Source organism: Myxocyprinus asiaticus, chromosome 40 (assembly GCF_019703515.2).
Source record: "Myxocyprinus asiaticus isolate MX2 ecotype Aquarium Trade chromosome 40, UBuf_Myxa_2, whole genome shotgun sequence".
In the NCBI taxonomy this organism is placed as follows: Eukaryota; Metazoa; Chordata; class Actinopteri; order Cypriniformes; family Catostomidae; genus Myxocyprinus; species Myxocyprinus asiaticus.
In genome coordinates, this window is record NC_059383.1 from 35,372,972 (window position 1) to 35,391,879 (window position 18,908).

The following is an 18,908-nucleotide window of genomic DNA, read 5'->3' on the forward strand; positions in this document are numbered from 1 at the left end:
ATAAATGCATTTAAAAGGTTTTGACTTTGAAAGCCCGTCCTGTCTCTCTGTCAGCAGCGCGGGGGGTGGAGGACTTGCGTCACTGTACTATCAACTCTCTCAACTGAGTCGCTTGAGAGTTTTGAAGGCAATGCCGGTGGTGGTCACGTGGTTTAATGAATAATCATGAGACAGTGTGTTCTCATAGGATAAGGCCACGCAGTCTCATTAATAATTATAAGACACTGATGACGCTACGATGCAGGGAAACGTCACGATGTGTGACGTTGACTCGATGTTGATTTTAAACCAGGAAGATGAAAATAGCACAAAAATTCCTAAATTAACCACTTTCCTCTTAAAATGAAAGTATATTTGTCTTCTGTCATGTGTAACATACATATCTGGTAACATCTCATAAAATGTATTTAGTGTTTCATGACCCTTTAAAGTGTTTCAGCTGTATATCATTTGAAATGTACTTTAAATTCTTTCAGGTGGGGAATCACCATGTAAAGTTTGCAGAAATTATCAGGCTAATGGGAAGTACATGTACTTGTTTTCTTCCATTATCACAGTCAGTGCAGCCAAAACCATGCCTTCAGGAGGAAGGTGTTTCACAGATTTCTTTGCACAGGCCATTTTGTGTTATAATGCAACACTATCATTTTGCAACAACCAAAAGTATTTTTGTATGTGTGTATATATATATATATATATATATATATATATATATATATATATATATATATATATATATATATATATATATATATACACACACACACACACACACACACACACACACACAGGCGGCCAAAAGTTTGGAATAATGTACAGATTTTGACGTTTTGGAAGGAAATTGGTTCTTTATTTCACCAAAGTGGCATTCAACTTATCACAAAGTATAGTCAGGACATTATTGTTGTAAAAAAAAAAAACAGCACCATCACTATTTGAAAAAAGTAATTTTTGATCAAATCTAGACAGGCCCCATTTCCAGCAGCCATCAATCCAACACCTTATCCTTGAGTAATCATGCTAAATTGCTCATTTTGTACTATAAAATCACTTGCCATTATATCAAACACAGTTGAAAGCTATTTGGTTCGTTAAATGAAGCTTAACATTGTCTTTGTTTTTGAGTTGCCACAGTATGCAATAGACTGGCATGTCTTAAGGTCAATATTAGGTCAAAAATGGCAAAAAAAGAAACAGCTTTCTCTAGAAACTTGTCAGTCAATCATTGTTTTGAGGAATGATGGCTATACAATGCTTGAAATTGCCAAAAAACTGAAGATTTCATACAAAGGTGTACACTACAGTCTTCAAAGACAAAGGACAACTGACGCTAACAAGGACAGAAAGAGATGTGGAAGGCCAGATGTACAACTAAACAAGAGGATAAGTACATCAGAGTCTCTAGTTTGAGAAACAGATGCCTCACATGTCCTCAGCTGACAGCTTCATTGAATTCTACCCGCTCAACACCAGTTTCATGTACAACAGTAAAGAGAAGACTCAGGGGTGCAGGCCTTATGGGAAGAATTGCAAAGAAAAAGCCACTTTTGAAACAGAAAAACAAAAAGAAAAGGTTAGAGTGGGCAAAGAAACACAGACATTGAACAACAGATAATTGGAAAAGAGTGTTATGGATCTTAACCCCATTGAGCTTTTGTGGGATCAGCTAGACTGTAAGGTGCGTGAGAAGTGCCCGACAAGACAGCCACATCTATGGCAAGTGCTACAGGAAGTGTGGGGTGAAATGTCACCTGAGTATCTGGACAAACTGACAGCTAGAATACCAAGGATCTGCAAAGCTGTCAATGCTGCACGTGGAGGATTTTTGATGAGAACTCTTTGAAGTAGTTTCAGTTTTTTCAAATCCTGACTATACATTGTGATCAGTTGAATGCCACTTTGGTGAATAAAAGTACCAATTTATTTCCATAAGAGCAAAATCTGTATCATCAACTTTTGGCCGTTAGTGTGTATGTGTATATATATACACACACACACACACACAGTATATGTTTACTGTAGAGAGAGAGATGTTTTGTTTCTATGATGATTTTATTATCTGTCTCATAATAGAGGTATAACAGTCCCTGGTCATATTTAAATGTTGTGTTGGTTATTATTTTCAGATTCATTCTTCTCCCTCACTATCTAAGGGCTCTCCTGCTGGCATGCCATTATGACCTCATGATGACATAATTAGGGATGGGTCATGCTCTGAGAACTGAATTAGACATGGACAGGTTTGATTAGCGAGTGTAAACTGCATTAATGGATGAATGGATGCAGATTCTGTGCCAATTACTGTATTTTTGAAGTATAGTTATGGGGAATGCACAATACAGCATTATCCCCTGCACAAATGTATATAAACTATTTTTAATTAAACTTTACTGAGAGAAAAAATGATCACATACCATTCTACAGTTTGGTTTTGTCTTTCGAATACTTTTACTTTATTGTCAGTTGTACAAAAGATTCTATGTTGGATAAAATTTGCTGTACTGATGTTCGATTTTCTCTCCAGCTACTGTTATTTGGAGATGTCACTCCAACTTTGAAACCATTGTTTGTGAGATACATTTTTTTTGCAATAAAGTATTTTTGATCTGAATTTACATGTACACACCAAGCATAAATCAACTGCAGTTTTGCTAATAGAAAATGTTATACTTTAAAACAAAATTGTATACGTTGACAAACTAACAATAAACAATACTTTTACCGCATTTATTAATCTTGCATTATATTTACTTCACATACACTAACACATTTTCAAAAGTTGTATATGTTAATGAATTAAGATTAAAAAAGAACAATAGTATATTTCTAAATAAACATGAACCAAGATTAATGCTGTAAAAATGTTGCTCATTGTTAATACATGACCCCTTAATGCATTGCCTAATATTAACATATAGTAACTTATTGTAAAGTGCTACGAAAGAATACAAAAGCATACATTCAAGAGGTATTCAAGTTACATGTGCAATCAAACATTCTGTTTTAAAGATAAACAACACGTCAAAATATTCTCATACCACATAAATCACCTAGTATATACAAATTAACAGGTTTTAAAAAATTACAGTAAGACACTGATTTAACAGCCATTCATAAAACAAGAAAAATCATAACATCCATTTTACGGCATTATAAATGTTTTAAAGCACATTATGACTATGAATATAAAACAATGTCAGGCTTTGCAAAGAGTCAGTATGGCAAAGAAAAGTGTTCAACATTTAAACTGTACTTGCATGCCTTAAATTATGCTTTTAGGACACAGAAAATGATCCCAGGCCTGGGAATGAATTTTCATAGTCCCTGATTGTCCTCCAGCTTCTGGAAGAGGGCGAGACTGCGCAGCTGCGACTGCAACTCTCCATCTTTCCACACGATGACCAGGTGATCTGTGGAGCAGGTGACCAGACCCTTCTCCTTGAAACTCAGAAACATCTGCAACACCCATGAAAGAAATGTATAAGACAAGTCCTGGATACACATTTTAAATCATCATAACATGTGAAGATGCTTTGAATTTTCTTCCATTTTTTGTATACATAAATACATATTTAGATACAAAAATGGATTATGAAGTGAGATGTGATTCGATCTGTCTAGCCTTAAGCTCTCTTAGGCCAACAAATAAGCCAAGACACATATTTAGAGTTTCCAAGAATTATTTGGACTCTTGAGAAAAAAATTATATATATTTTTAAATACCCAGTTGAAGTCAGAAGTTTACATACATATTAGCCAAATACATTTAAACTCAGTTTTTCACAATTCCTGACATTTAATCATAGAAAACATTCCCTGTCTTAGGTCAGTTAGGATCACTACTTTATTTTAAGAATGTGAAATGTCAGAATAATAGTAGAGAGAATGATTTATTTCAGCTTTGATTTCTTTCATCACATTCCCAGTGGGTCAGAAGTTTACATGCACTTTGTTAGTATTTGGTAGCATTGCCTTTAAACTGTTTAACTTGGGTCAAATGTTTTGGGTAGACTTCCACAAGCTTCTCACGATAAGTTGCTGGAATTTTGGCCCATTCCTCCAGACAGAACTGGTGTAACTGAGTCAGGTTTGTAGGCCTCCTTGCTCGCACACGCTTTTTCATTTCTGCCCACAAATTTTCTATCAGATTGAGGTCAGGGCTTTGTGATGGCCACTCCAATACCTTAACTTTGTTGGGCTGGTTTGAGTATTTCTGTAACTGCTGATCTCCAGGGATTTTCACACACAACAGTCTCTAGAATTTACTCAGAATGGTGCCAAAAACAAAAAAAACATCCAGTGAGTGGCAGTTCTGTGGATGGAAATGCCTTGTTGATGAGAGAGGTCAACAGAGAATGACCAGACTGGTTTGAACTGACAAAGTCTACGGTAACTCAGATAACCGCTCTGTACAATTGTGGTGAGAAGAATATCATCTCAGAATGCTATTCTGAGATGCGGGTTGGCGCTGTTTTGGCAGCACGAGGGGGACCTACACAATATTAGGCAGGTGGTTTTAATGTGGCTGATTGGTGTATACAGTTTTACCATTAGTTACGTAGCAGATATTACAATTTATATTTAAATATTTGCATTTTATTTTTAAAAAGCATATAAATATAAAGTTAATTTCACCATATTATGGGATATCCTAAAATAGTCTGTGTTATGAAATATGTAATCTTTACACTGTAATTCATGTTCGTATTTATTTCATTATTAGTTCGTCCAAAGTGGGACTTTTATTTTGAAAATTGTAGTCCAGAAGCGCTTGCCGTAGACATTCGCGTTGGTTTAACGTTCCTGTTCTCAGTCGACGCTGCGGCTGCACTGAGAGGAATGATTTAACGGGACAATCCATTCAATCACGGCCCCTAACCACATCCTCCACAGTTTTAGCAATAAATGCATTGAGTTAATATGCGTTATTAATAAAAACATTTATGTCCTTTCTTATATGCTAAAATGAGAACTTTCCTGACCCATTATATAAAAAATATATATATATATCAAATAAATTATATATTAAAAATGTTATATTAAATTTTTTTTTATTTTTTCTATTATTTGTCTTCTTTATCTTATTTATGTATACATTTTGGATGGTTTATACATATTTAATAAATTTTTAAATAATTAAATTTTTTCCTTCACCTGTACTTGTCTTTATGATTGTATTCATACATTGTTTGATCTTATTGAACATTTATATAGAAAAAAACTCCACAGTTTTAGCACCATTTGTGGACTTTTCAGACGGTTCCTTACCACACCCTCCACAGTATTAGCACGTTTTAGCACAATGTGTGGACTTTTCAGACGGTCCCTTTCCCACCATAAGCAAATTTTCCAACATATCAATGTTAAATTTGCGATCTGGAACGATTTCACCGTGACACCATCTGACCAGCTTAAATACATATGCATATCGCGGTATTTTGATAAATTCGATATATCGTGCAGCCCCAGTATGTGGTATGGCAGTATAAGCAGACTCCGATCGTTGAATAATTGAAAATTAATTTACATACCGAGGTGTAAAGGCAGCATCACCATGCTACCACCTCAGGGTGTGAATTAAAAATGTATCTGCGGTCCGGCTGTCATCGGTGTGAAGTTTTCAACTCAAAAGTTTTTGTAGTCAACACTACAGCAGTTGAAATGGAGGAGAAAAAATGCACTATATCAATAGTTGTACATGTAACAAAAACCTTGTCAGCAACAACATCAAACAGTTTTATCATACTAAAAAATTTTCCAGGACAAATCATTATTTTCGAGGACATTGAAGTATGTTTCTCATTTTCCATGACTGGAAAACTGCATTGCAAAATTCCAGGTTTTCCAGGTCATGTGGGAACCCTGTTTAGGGTTAACAGAGATAAGCAAAGGAACATATTTACAGTGGTCAAAGAATTTTATATAAAAATAGTTTATATAATTTTTATTTTAAAAAAAGATAGGAAATGCACAATTTTCAAATAATACTTATATTACTTGTATGCTAATACAAGTAAGATGTAGGACATCTAAAAAAGCATTTGTCAGGCTTTTACATTTCTATAAAACTATAGATATACTATTTAAAATTAAAGAGTATTTGCACAAATGTTATGTTCATAGTTAATGTGATGAGCCACACCTGTGGTTATTCTGCTAGGACACCTGTGTGAACTTGAGAACTGACTTCATACATCCACTAAAATCACCTTGATCCACTGGGTTATAAGTCCGCAAAAATGGCTCAGAAATGTAAATTTAGTACTCAGCAATGAGTTCACTATTGTCATTTATTTACAGATGCCACTTGGTTTGCTATTTTATTTTTTTCAATCTAATGTAATGACATTTATATTTTTTAAGTGTGACTATTTTAAGTGTCCAAATACTTTCCGGGGATACTGCACAGTTATTCATTAGGCAGACACTTTTCTGAAGCATTCAAGGTTTACACTTTATCAGTATCAGTCTGTGGAAGTCAAACACCTGACCTTGACCTTGATAACTAATAATAGAAGTGTAGACCACTAAATGATGTATCTATTTCCCTGTTTTCCTGTTCTCCACCCTTGTCATCCTCTTTTTTCTTTCTTTCTTTCTGTGTTCAGTGTTAAAAAGCTACTGTATGTCACTCGGGTTCTATAGGCCTATATTGTCCTGCTCCAAAACAAACCATTTAATTTTATTTGTCAGGTTTATTAGGTCATTTATAGTAATTTACTATAATTTTAGCTATTCGTAAGTTGATTCCATGAAAAGGTGTAACACTGTGGTGCTATCAAATAATTCCTCTGTTTGTTTTAGGATCCCGAGACCGAGTACATGGCTTTGTAAGGGGAAGGCCACCCAGTTTTTGGTGACCCGAAAGTGACCTGAGGTGAGAGAGGGGGCAGATGTGGGTGAGATTTGCGTTTTATGGTCCTTAATCAGTAGGGTGTGTTGTCTCAGGTGGAGATGCTCTTCTGTGTGAGTGTTTTATGATGTTGGCTCTCACAGAGCCTTTTGGGTGTAGACATCCTGGTGCCAGCCTTACAGCTTAATCTTTTGATATAACTAAATATACACTGGGATATGGCATATTAAAACTTGTTGAAAATGATCACTGCAAAAGAGCTTTTAAAAATGTGATAAAATTGTGTGATGGTAATTTGATGGGTGTGCTGGTGAAACACAGATTACATGTCAGATGATCAATTTAAAAGTTGACTTGTATGTAGATCACATTCTTCACTCTGTCAGACACTTTAATTAAACTGCGGTTCAAAAACGATTCCCTGCTCCCCCCAGGATCAATCTCTCCTAATAAGACTCTCTTTACACAGGCAAAATCGAAAGCTTTCATTTAAAGCTAGTTCATGAAAAACATTCAATAAAACTAGTCAAAGTTCATATGAGCTAGAACAACAAAGCTAAAAGTTTTATGTAGAAGTTCATCCAACCTAGTCACATGACCAGCATACCTGCACAGCTCCAGAGTGACCAATCAGATCACCCGTCAGTTCCAGTGAGCGCAGACCAGGGACCTCTGGGAGTTTCTTGGCAGGAGGGCCACTCTGTTTACTAGACCTACCGAAGGTGCCAAACATCCCAAAAAACCCTGAAGGAGAAGGTGGACATCGGAGCAAACTCATGATGATGTAAAATGAAATGACATTGATTTACAGTTTAAATGAAATCTATAAGCATGAGTTTCAATCATAAATAATATTATGTAACAATACTGAGAGTTTATCTGCCTGTAACATTTTAAAAATTGATCACAATTTATTATAATTATTGTTTATTATACCAATAAACGCATAGTATAGTGGAATAATATTATAGATTATAGCATTTAATAAAATGTATTATTATTAAAAACATTTAATAATATTGTGATTTATTATTATATTATATGGTGTAACATGTACCACTCCTGTGATTTTATCTACCTAACAAAAACATTTATTATTCTAATAATAAATGCACAAATAAACTAATAAATGTTTTCATATTTATACAATTACATAAAAATATTTTTATACTAAATAAATACTATAAATTATAACATTTACTACACAGTTCTTTCATCTGCCTCGCAAACGTCAACTATTTATTATTATAACTATTATTCTAATAATAAATACACAAATAACTAATATTTATACATTTATATAACAATATTATACTAAATATTAAAATACATAAATTAATAATAACATTTACTTTCATTTTTTTCATCTGCCTCACAAATGTCAAACAATTATTGTCATTTATATTTATTAATCTAATAATAAATACACAAATTAATGACATACATTTTTATAACAATACACATCCTCAATAAATATTAAAAAGTTACATTAACATTTTCTCTAATTCTTTTAAATCTGCATAAAAAATGTCAAACATTTATTATAGTGTATAATATTTATTTTAATAAAGATAAATTAATAATTTGTATTTATACACTTATATAATAATAATATCATTCTAAATAAATATTATATTAAATTTAACATTTACTATAATTTCTTTCATCTGTCCCACATTTGTTATAATGTGTTATTACTATTCTAATAATATATATATATAAAAAGGTGTTTTATACATTTATATAACAATAAATATTATACTAAATAAATAATACAATAATATAAATTCTTATAATTACAGAACATTAGAAAAGTCCAATGATGTGTTTTTATTCTTCCATCTCAGCATTAATGGTTGAACTGGGCAGCTCTCAGGAAATTATTTTACAGCAGTTGGACTGAATCACACACACATTCCTTGCACAGGATGACAGACAAATGATAGCTTAGGCATATCTGGATCACATTCAGACAAAGGAAAAGAAAGAGGGAAGGAAGGATATGGGTTGTGCTGGAAAGGGATAAAGGGGTGAGAATGATATAAAAAGATAAAAAGAGATGAGTGGAAAGAACAGAGGCTGAAATGATGAGTGTGCAAGTTTACAGGTGAGATCTGAAGATGCTTGTGCTGTCAAAGGGGGCGTGTCCTGCTCACCTGAGGAGGCGGGTTCAGCAGGTAAAGGGAGGTCCTGCAACTCCCACATCCTCACACTCCCGTCCTCAGAGCATGACATTAAATGCCTGCAAAACAATAACACACTAAATAACGCGCACACACACAGGCTGCATTCGTCAGATACAATCTATCAAAACACTTAATGCTTTATTAAATGAAGTGGAGAATGTGTTTTGGAATGTGATTCATACCCATCTTCCTGCAGCATGGTTTGTAAGATATCAGAATCATGAGCGATCTTCCTGTATGCCACTACACTCTTCATTGGCACATTATAAACATACAGACCACTGCCTACAGCTGCCACAATTATCTGAAAGAGAGAGACAGAGGAGAAATACTATATACAACTTTTAAGTAAGCACATATATATGCCTAATTATTTATAATAAACACCAACAACAGAGGCTTTTAAAAGTGTAATAATCAGACACAACGTTTACATTTCAAATCCATCCTTTACCTCTCCATCTGAGCTCATGTGTTGAATGGACCTCTCAATCTGTTTTTGGTGAGTCAGTCTGACCTCTGATTGGCCATCTCCCGCTGGCTCCTCCCACAAAATGAGCTCATAAGCCTGGATCGTCCAATCCACAGAATCCCAGAGGATGAGCTCACCGATATAAGAGCCACTCGCAAACAACTTATCTGAGATGCAGGAAAATAACTAACAGTAAACACAAATCACAACACTCAATACTCACTATACTGTATGCTATTTGTATGTTCTATTTATATGTTGTCTTTATATCCACAGTGTACATCAAACTAATTGTTAACATTACACACACTGGGTAGTGCATACTTTGTGCCTGTAGGTGTGTTATAGACATTTTGAAGAGTAGCTTTGCGTAAGTAGACACAAAAGTTGATTTTCTAAACAATGTCTGCATGAGATATGAAAATATGATTAATTACCAATGCATAAAAGTATAAAAAGCTTGACAAAATAATTTAAAAATAAAGATGCACAGAACAGTGAATGATACTAACAATGAAGATACTTGATAACCAAAAGAATTGTTTGTTGCAGCCCTAGTGTGCAATGTTAATACATAACTGTTCTTAACCAAGGTGTTTGAACAGGTCATATGGTTTGCCTTTTCTCTGTACTGTGTAATGCAAGGGTTTTATTTATGTTAAGATCACCATTAATGTTGATAAGAGATCGGATGGTGTCCTGATGGTCAGCTAGATGTCGTATGGCCATAACAGCAGTATCTGACCCGGATACATTCAATTTAAATATCACTGAAAAATCAGAAACAACAAAAAATTATAACCTGCTTTGCTACAAGCAAACTTACCAATAAAAGTTGCTTGAGAAGCAACATGGAAGTTACAATTACTTTTTGGCACTTTTGAACTGAGTTATTAAAAAGAACATTTAAAGCAAATTAATGAAGCATTACACTACCAATCTCTTTATCCATGGCAGCTGCAATGAAGTTCTTCGGTAATTCCACCATGGCCGAGATACCTTCAAAAAGCAGAAGAGACAGAATCTTCAAAAATAAAAAATGAACTATTTGGTTCTTTTGCTGCTTTATTTGACATAGTGAAGTACTATACTGTACAAGCTCAGCATTTATCTAGAAGTTCATGTCATCTTCAAACATGAGGTGATGTGTGCAGTATTTTCAGTGTTAAAATACTTTCTCCTCTCCCTGCTTAATATGCAGAGAAGACAGCAAAAACACATAAATATAACATTATTTACAATTAGCCATTATTTCTGCAATTCCGTTTAATGATGCTAGTGGCACAGAAATGACACACTTCACCTTTAAGTTTAGAAAAACATTGGTACGTTCAATGAAAGTGAATGGCTGCCAGAACTTTGAAGCTCAAAAAAGCACATAAAGGCAGCATAAAAGTAATCCATACGACTTCAGTGGTTAATTCATATCTTCTGAAGCGATATGATAGGTGTGTGTGAGAAACAGACACCTTAAATCTATATTTGAAGTCCTTTTTTACAATAAATGTCCACTTTCACATTCTTTTGTTTTTAGCAATTTGCATTCTTCATGCATATTGCCACCTACTGGGCAGATAGGAGAATTTATATGGAAAAAAGGACTTAAATATTGTTCTGTTTCTCACCCACTCCTATTATATCGCTTCTGAAGACATTACTTTAATCACTTGACTCTTATGGATTACTTTTATGCTGCCTTTGTGTGCTTTATGGAGCTTCAAAGTTCTAGACACCATTCACTTGCATTGAATAGAACTACAGAGTTGAAATATTCTTTTAAAAATCTTCATTTGTGCTCTGCAGAAGAAAGAAAGTCATGCACATCTGAGATGACATGAGGATGATTAAATGATCAGAGAATTTTAATTTTTGGGTGAACTTTTCCTTTAAGAAGCATATACTGTATACGTATTGACTGAGCTGTGTGTGTGTTTGGATCGTGTACCTCCATCGCTGTGATGAACAGTTTTACACTGCAGCTCAAAGTCTCTATTCCACACACACATTTCATTTCCACCTGAGAGCCACAAGTTCAAACGATCCAACACCAGCAAACACTGAAAGACAGAAACATCAGTATAAACACACACATAACCCAACACCTGCACGCACTGAAAGAGGAAGAGATCTGTTTACACACACAATCCAAAAACTGCACACTGAAAGGGGAAGATCAAGGTAACCACACACACAAACCGTTTACCTTCACAGAGGACTGTAGATCAGACACATTCTGAACTCTGTTTCCTGTGTCTGGATCCCATAACTGCTGTAGAATTAAGGAAAGCCATCACACATAAAATGCAAACGTATCTCCATCTACAATATGACTTTTCTTCTTTTTTTTACCACTTTACCTTAGAAATTGTTAGGTTTCTCAGAAGGGGCGAACTTAAAGTGTCAACTCTATTACTATGATTTTGTATAGTAAACAACTGATTTTTGAAAACTGGGTATTTGTAGAAACATCAGCGTGACATTTTCTTTGTATTAGCCCCTGGTAGTGTCATGATGTGTGTGTTTATGTGTGGTTTTTGAAAAGATACACTGAGTGTGCGGTCTGATGATGCAGTAATAATTGCAGTGTGTGCGTTTCCGCCTCTGATGAGGGTGTATGATGTCATCGCAGTGATCTGCTGCGTATGACCACGCAACTCCAACAAACAATCACCCGTCTGAAACAAACAAACACTTTCTGATTAGCTTTAACATTGTACTTGGTTTACAGAGTGGCTTTAACATAAAAGAATGTCTGTATAAACTTAAATCTTGGAAAAAATTTATTGATTATTTTTTTCTTGATTTTATATTCATGTGAGTACAAAGAATTAAATATCCTGAACATTAACAGTATAACAAGTATTAACGGCATAAAAGTATGTCATGTCAGCTACACATAATGCACAAATACACAAAAAAAATGCACAAATCTTTATGGTAGAAGCAACAAACACCAGGCTGACCACTGATATATTATTATGCATTTATCATATCATTAACATATAATTAGCATACAGTTTTAGTGTATTTATCATACCATTAACATATAATCAGCATATTTTGTGTATTGTTCATATCATTGACATAAAACTGGAATATTTAATGTTTTTAACATGTCATTAACATTTTATTAGCATATTCAAGGAGTTCTGCTCACCTCAACATTCCAAATGAGTACCAAGCCATCATCACCTGCCGATGCAAACCTGACAATTACAAAACACAAAAATACCTCAGAATTTAACTTAATTTGATTTGACTATTTAAATGGTTTTAAATGTACTGCATAAAGCACAAAATATCAGACAACAGATTCTCACACAATAAATACTGCCAAAAAAGCATGCACTTAATCAGCTCTTCTTTCCCGATTGGATTTTAACAAATTGCTTCACTCTCAGATCACCTTTGACCTGCCGCGCTTAGAAACTAATCATTCGCAGGAAGAAGAAGAGAACGAAACCATGATAAAGGGATGAGATACAGGAAGTATGGAGGGGCTTGGAGAAGACGAACAAGACTCTGGAATCTAAAAGCAATCTTCCATGTTCTGCACACTGCCCTCACCTGAAACACTTCTACTGCGCTGAGATCATCAGGAGCAGCCAGCCGTAACACACACACACACACACACACACACACACACATCTAAAACATATAAGCCACTACCAAACTCTCTTCTCCCTCACTTAAATGAAAATTTAAATGCAAATGCATTGCATTTTGTGTTTATATATACACGTGTTTTTTTTTTTAATGTCCAATGTATATGCTTCCATGCAGAGGACAGGCCTTCTGCCCAGGGATGATGGACACTATGGAGAGGATCTTGAAAACACACACACACACAAAACTCTCTTGTTTTTGTTTTACATGCATTCAAGTCAAATCTAGCTGCTTCCATCCCTTACAAAAAAGTACTGTTGCGGTATTATGGTGCAGTCATGCTATCAGACTGTAATAGCATGGTAGTGTATGATTGCCATATTCATATACTGTATCATGATGTTTACTTGATATTGGACTTTAAAAACACTATGATATTTACATACCATGTAGAATGTGTCCAAGTCACATGGTGTTGTTACTATGGCACATCTCCAAACAACAACTTGGCATTACTTTGTTACAAGTTCTAAACACCATGGTATTACTACAGTAAATGCCCAAAACACATGATATTACCTTTGTAAAAAAAAAAAATAATAATAAAAAAAAAAGAAACTTATTACAATGGTACTGTGTCCAAACAAAACATGGATTTACTATAGTACCTGCAAAACACATGGTGTTACCACAGTATACACTGATCAGCTACAACATTAAAACCACCTGCCTAATATTGTGTAGGTCCCCCTTGTGCCAAAACAGCGCCAACCTGAATCTCAGAATAGCATTCTGTGATGCTGTTCTTCTCACCACAATTGTCCCATAGACTTTGTAAGATCGAACCAGTCTGGCCATTCTCTGTTGACCTCTCTAATCAACAAGGTGTTTCTGTCCACAGAACTGCCGCTCACTGGATGTTTTTTGTTTTTGGCACCATTCGGAGTAAATTCTAGAGACTGTTGTGTGTGTGAAAACCCCAGGAGATCAGCAGTTACAGAAATACTCAAACCAGCCCATCTGGCACCAACAATCATTCATGCAATTATCTAATCAGCCAATCGTGTTCAAAGGTAATACTATGTGTTTCGGACATTAACCGTGGTAATAGTACCTTTGTAATATCTTGTTTCTTGGACAGGTATGGAGGTCATGCCATGTGTTTTGAACATTTACCTTAATTATCCCATGTTTTTGTTTTGTTATTTGGACATTTACCATGGTAATATACTACCATGTGTTTTTGGTTATTTACTGTGGTAAAATAATGTGTTTTGAACATTTACCATGGTAATACCATGATGTTTAACAAAAGTACTGTGTCCAAGAACATGGTATTACCATGGTAAATGTCCAAAGCACATGGTATTAACTTTGTACATATCCAAAAACATGGTATTATCACAGTAAATGTCCAAAACATGGTATTACAAAGGTACCGTGTCCAAAACAAAAAATGGTACTACTATGGTACATCCAAAACATATGGTACAACCACAGTATATGCCCAAAAAAACATGGTATTACAAAGGTAGTGTCCAAAAAAACAACATGGTATTATCACGGTAAATGCCCAAAACACTTGGTATTACCTTCGTACATGTTCAGAAAACATGGTAATACAACTGTAAATGTCCAAAATACATGATATTACCTTTGTGCATGTCCAACAACATGGCATTAAAGGTACCATGTCAAACAAAGCATAGTAATACCGAGGTACATGACCAAAAAATATAGTATTACCATGGTACTTTTCTTTAAGTGGTACAGAAGCAGGTATTGTAGAGAGGCCTTCTGCTCAGAGGTAATGGACAGTAGTAAGAGGATCTAGAGTTGTACACACACACACTCACTCAGAAGCTGTGATGATTAAACTTTTGTCACGCTCCGTAAGTTTGCGTTTGGAGAGGATCTAGCTCAGTCTGAGCTGTCAATCACTGGTCAGAGGCAGAGGAGGAGGAGAAGAGGATTGCTTACCTTAAGTCATCAATCTGCACCAGAAATCGAACAATGTCAAAGTGTCCTTTCAGCACCTGCATCTCCGTGAAACAGTTTTTGGGCTGTTCCTCCCCAATGAACAGCGCCGCGCTCTTCTGCACACAGAGCGAATATTATAGACAAACGAATCATTGCTTCAATCTAGCTGTGAATCTGCTGAAATGACCGCTGTTTGCTCGACTGAGTCAGTCTATCTCTCAGAAACATGTACGGCACTCATGCAACAGTACGGCCCAGTCTTTAAGAGTACTGGACACTGTCTGGGTACTATCCTGAGATTATCAGAAAATAATGACAAGAAAATGGACATCTGCAAAGGTCATTCTACAAAACGGGTGCCTTTTGTGTGCCTTCATTAACATATTTGCAAATCGAGACTTTAAAGGGACAGTTCACCCCAAAATGAAAATTCTGTCTTTATTTACTCACTCTTATGTTGTTCCAAACCCATATGACCATCTTTCTTCAGTGGAACACAAAAGGAGATGCTAATCAGAATGTAAGCCTCAGTCATTATAATTCACATTCATTCCACATTTTTCCATACAACGAAAGTGAATGGTGACTGAGGGCAAAATTCTGCCTAACATCCTCTTTTTTGTTGCATTGAAGAAAGCAATTTAGATTTAGGGTGAGTAAATGATGGCAGAATTTTTATTTTGGTGTCAACTATCCCTTTCACAATAAATAGCTAACATAAATTTGTACTATGACAGATATTTTCCTATACACATTAACGCGAATCCAGTACGTTTCTTTTATCTGAGTGACTATTTGCACTAGGTGTAAATAGCACCTGCCACACAGCACGGCTATTTGCACTCCAATAGTCTGGTGGAAGCACGGAAATTGAAGACAAACTGCACCCTCAAGTGTCGCTGCAGTGGTGTAGGGTGTAACGACAGTGTGGATGTGCGGACGACCCCGGTTCGAATTAGACTTTTTCCCATCCTGCTTACTGACTCCACTCTTAATATTTCCTTCAGTACTGCTTATAATAATAAATACAAAATAATATAAAGGTACATTTCCTTGCAGAGATTTGGTCACAGTGAAGGTCAGGGAGTTTAGAGAAAGATTTGATCTGGGTAAAATAAACCATGGTTTTACTATAGTAATATTGTAGTAACCATGTTTTTTGGCAGAAGCCATAGTTTTAATGCAATTAACCATGGTGTTACAACAGTATACTATTGCTTGTTGAAAACTAGACATTTGTTGAAATATTAGCATTATATTGTCTTATCTAAGTGTCATTAAGCTAGTCATGGCTAAAAAAAAAAAAAGCTGTCAGCCCTGTTACTTTTCTGAAGAAAAAATAATATTATTTTTTTTATTACAGCTTGTTTAATTTTTTTCACTTGAGAAGGCACAAAGCAATTTATTGATGCTTAAAAACATTGTTTGCCAGACAGAATGTTTAAAACCTTATAGATCTATACTTTAGAATCACCTTTTCACAAATGAAAAAGTCATCAGTTTCATAGAATGACCCATACATTGACAATAAAATGAACATACAGTTCTAGAATAAATGTGATTTATTCAAACTTTTCAAAGTTTGCTTGTACTCACCTCTACTGTCCCCTGTGCCTCCCGACCGCCCAGAATCCATCGCAGCATGGTGGTATTTTAAAATAAAACACCAAAATTGTGCATGCAATCCAACAGTTTTTTGATGCAAACAAAAACAATATAACAGCAAATCAGTGTAGCGGCGTATTGCGAAACAGACTGTCAAACTCACAATGCCTCCTGCTAATATTCCAGATGAGCGGTCTTTATCAATAAATTATCAATCATGTTAATTGAATCCCTATTGGAATGTATTTACAACAGTGACGAAGCGCAACATTGTAGCAACATTTGATTGACAGGGCGCGTCACGCGTCTGATACAATGTAACACTTCTGCGCCGGTTCTGCTCGCGAGCCAATTAAATTAAATTAACATTAAACAGGTAAAATATACGTCGATAATAAAAAACGCAAAAAGAAAATCAACGTTAATCACATAGAAGGCATTTCTTTCAACAGATATGCCTTTAATCTATGACAGCTTCACATCAACTGCTGACTACCAAACAATCTGCGAATTCATGTGACTAACTACGGAAGCTTCCAGAGGACAAATGTAACCCACGCTTTTTTCGAAGTGAAAAATACCAAACAATACTTTAATGACACAATACTCCGTTTAGTGAATATACATTTTATTTATTTAATAAAAAAATAAATAAAATTAAATACAAATTTTAATTTATTCTAATGTTATTAAACTCTATGACAGTTTGATCCAAAGATGTCAAACCAACTGCAAAAATATAAAATGCAATATTACTCCCTAGCGCAAGGCTTCTCTTTGGGAGTTTACATTTGGTGTTTTTTTATAAAGAATTTTTTCACAATATAAATCTATTAAACTATATGACTGTTTGTACTAAAGATGTCAAACCAACCTAAAAAATAATAATAATAATAAAAATAAAAAACTCAGAATATTATTCCTATATAGCACAAGGCTTAAACTGAATAATGTTTTTTTAAACTGAAATTTTTTTTTCCTTTTTTTTTTTTAAACATATAAAATGTATTTTCCCTAAACTGAGTCTTGTGTAATAAAAGGGATATTTTTTATTGTGATGTCATAACTTCAAATGGTCAAATTGTTTAATAGACTTACAGACTTTATAAAATTGGTATGAAAAAAATATCTAATTTAATACAATGTTTAAAATAAATTTAAGTTTGTGCTATGCTAATGACATCTGTTCATGTAAATCTCAGTTGTTTTGGCATCTTGATGTGAACATTGCAAGGAGTTAAATGGGTTTTATTCCGAATATCAAACGAATGTCAAACATAAAACCAACTTTACTGCAGTTGTTAATGAAGAATCTGCAACAGACACTATGTGTATCTCATAGACATTCAAATTAAAATAACTGACATTGATATAATGTATTATACTCTTTTTAAGATTTTTATTTCACCAAGTACTCTCAACTGTCTGCAATCTTTGGACCATGATTGAATGAAACAGAAATAGCCTATTACCAGGGGCATATTAAATTCTTTACACTGTAACCCCACCCCCAAAGTTTAAACCAAATCTACGCCCTTGCCTGTTACATTTTCGATTGTGGTGTTAGTCTTGTAGTTCAACACACGACCTCTAGATGGCAATATGCACCAACCCGACAATTTAGCTCAGCGTTGTTTAGGGCCTTCAAACCTGTGTGCACTGAGAGACTAACGAGGTTATCCACAGTTTCAGGGATTCGGTGTGAGTGAAATATCTGTGATCCCCTCACAAATGCATTATTTACTCACATAGATGCTTCAGTGTGGCATTTGGCTACAGTGTGGTCAACATTACATCAGTTGAATAATCAAACAGGCAAATTAAAATATTGTGTTATGCCTTTATCACATTTCATTGCCTCTCACCTGAAATCTCTCTGGCTGCATCCTTCCCTCAAGTCTAAAAAAAACAAAGTGAGAGTGATGGACTCTATGTCATTATTTGAGGATTACCATCACCTCACTGTCTAGAGATGTGGCCCCTTTCAAAGTCTCACGTGGCCCTTGTGACCCTCTACACACACACAAACACTGGCGTGCTCAGATGAGAGAATAGCGCCTGTTCTCAGATAGAGACGAGTGTGTGAGTGAGTGTGACCTTCATGCTGAGCTCTTGCGTTGATTTCTGATTTAGTGTCAATCCGCTTCGCTTGTCATGCCAGGCGAGGTGCTTTCCACAAGGTAATAGAAAAACTCAAGGGCAGAGA

The 18,908-nt window shown here is 35.0% G+C and overlaps 2 protein-coding genes across 3 annotated transcripts in view; one reads left to right on the forward strand and one right to left on the reverse strand.

The window, feature by feature from the left end:
* The window catches only part of LOC127430976 (high affinity cAMP-specific and IBMX-insensitive 3',5'-cyclic phosphodiesterase 8B-like), a 76,799-nt gene extending 69,346 nt beyond the window's left edge, over positions 1-7,453 (forward strand). The window contains exon 23 of one of the 2 annotated variants that reach the window (XM_051681117.1): positions 2,127-2,256. The gene's annotated coding sequence lies outside the window, so the exon portion shown is untranslated. Of the gene's footprint in view, positions 1-2,126; positions 2,257-6,804 lie in introns of those variants that run through there. The other variant, XM_051681116.1, reaches the window with a different exon arrangement.
* Positions 715-17,211, reverse strand: wdr41 (WD repeat domain 41). The gene is made up of 13 exons (XM_051681145.1): positions 16,694-17,211; positions 15,098-15,213; positions 12,669-12,717; positions 12,058-12,186; positions 11,715-11,777; positions 11,457-11,568; positions 10,448-10,510; positions 10,180-10,281; positions 9,494-9,678; positions 9,222-9,343; positions 9,010-9,095; positions 7,461-7,597; positions 715-3,456 (listed from the first exon to the last, which is right to left on the reverse strand). The coding sequence occupies exons 1-13, from the start codon at positions 16,739-16,741 to the stop codon at positions 3,316-3,318; spliced, it is 1,353 nt and encodes a 450-aa protein (XP_051537105.1). The 5' UTR covers positions 16,742-17,211; the 3' UTR covers positions 715-3,315.
* Positions 17,212-18,908: the final 1,697 nt, after the last annotated feature.

What these genes read in the sequence shown, in the direction of transcription:
- wdr41 (XM_051681145.1), bottom strand. Translation starts at nt 16,741, where the DNA reads ATGCTGCGATGGATTCTGGGCGGTCGGGAGGCACAGGGGACAGTAGAG. An exon ending in CATCAGACCGCACACTCAGT is followed by an intron (nt 11,778 to 12,057) that starts GTATCTTTTCAA and finishes ATTCTACAGCAG; the next exon opens with TTATGGGATCCAGACACAGG. An exon ending in ACCATGCTGCAGGAAGATGG is followed by an intron (nt 9,096 to 9,221) that starts GTATGAATCACA and finishes ATTGTTTTGCAG; the next exon opens with GCATTTAATGTCATGCTCTG.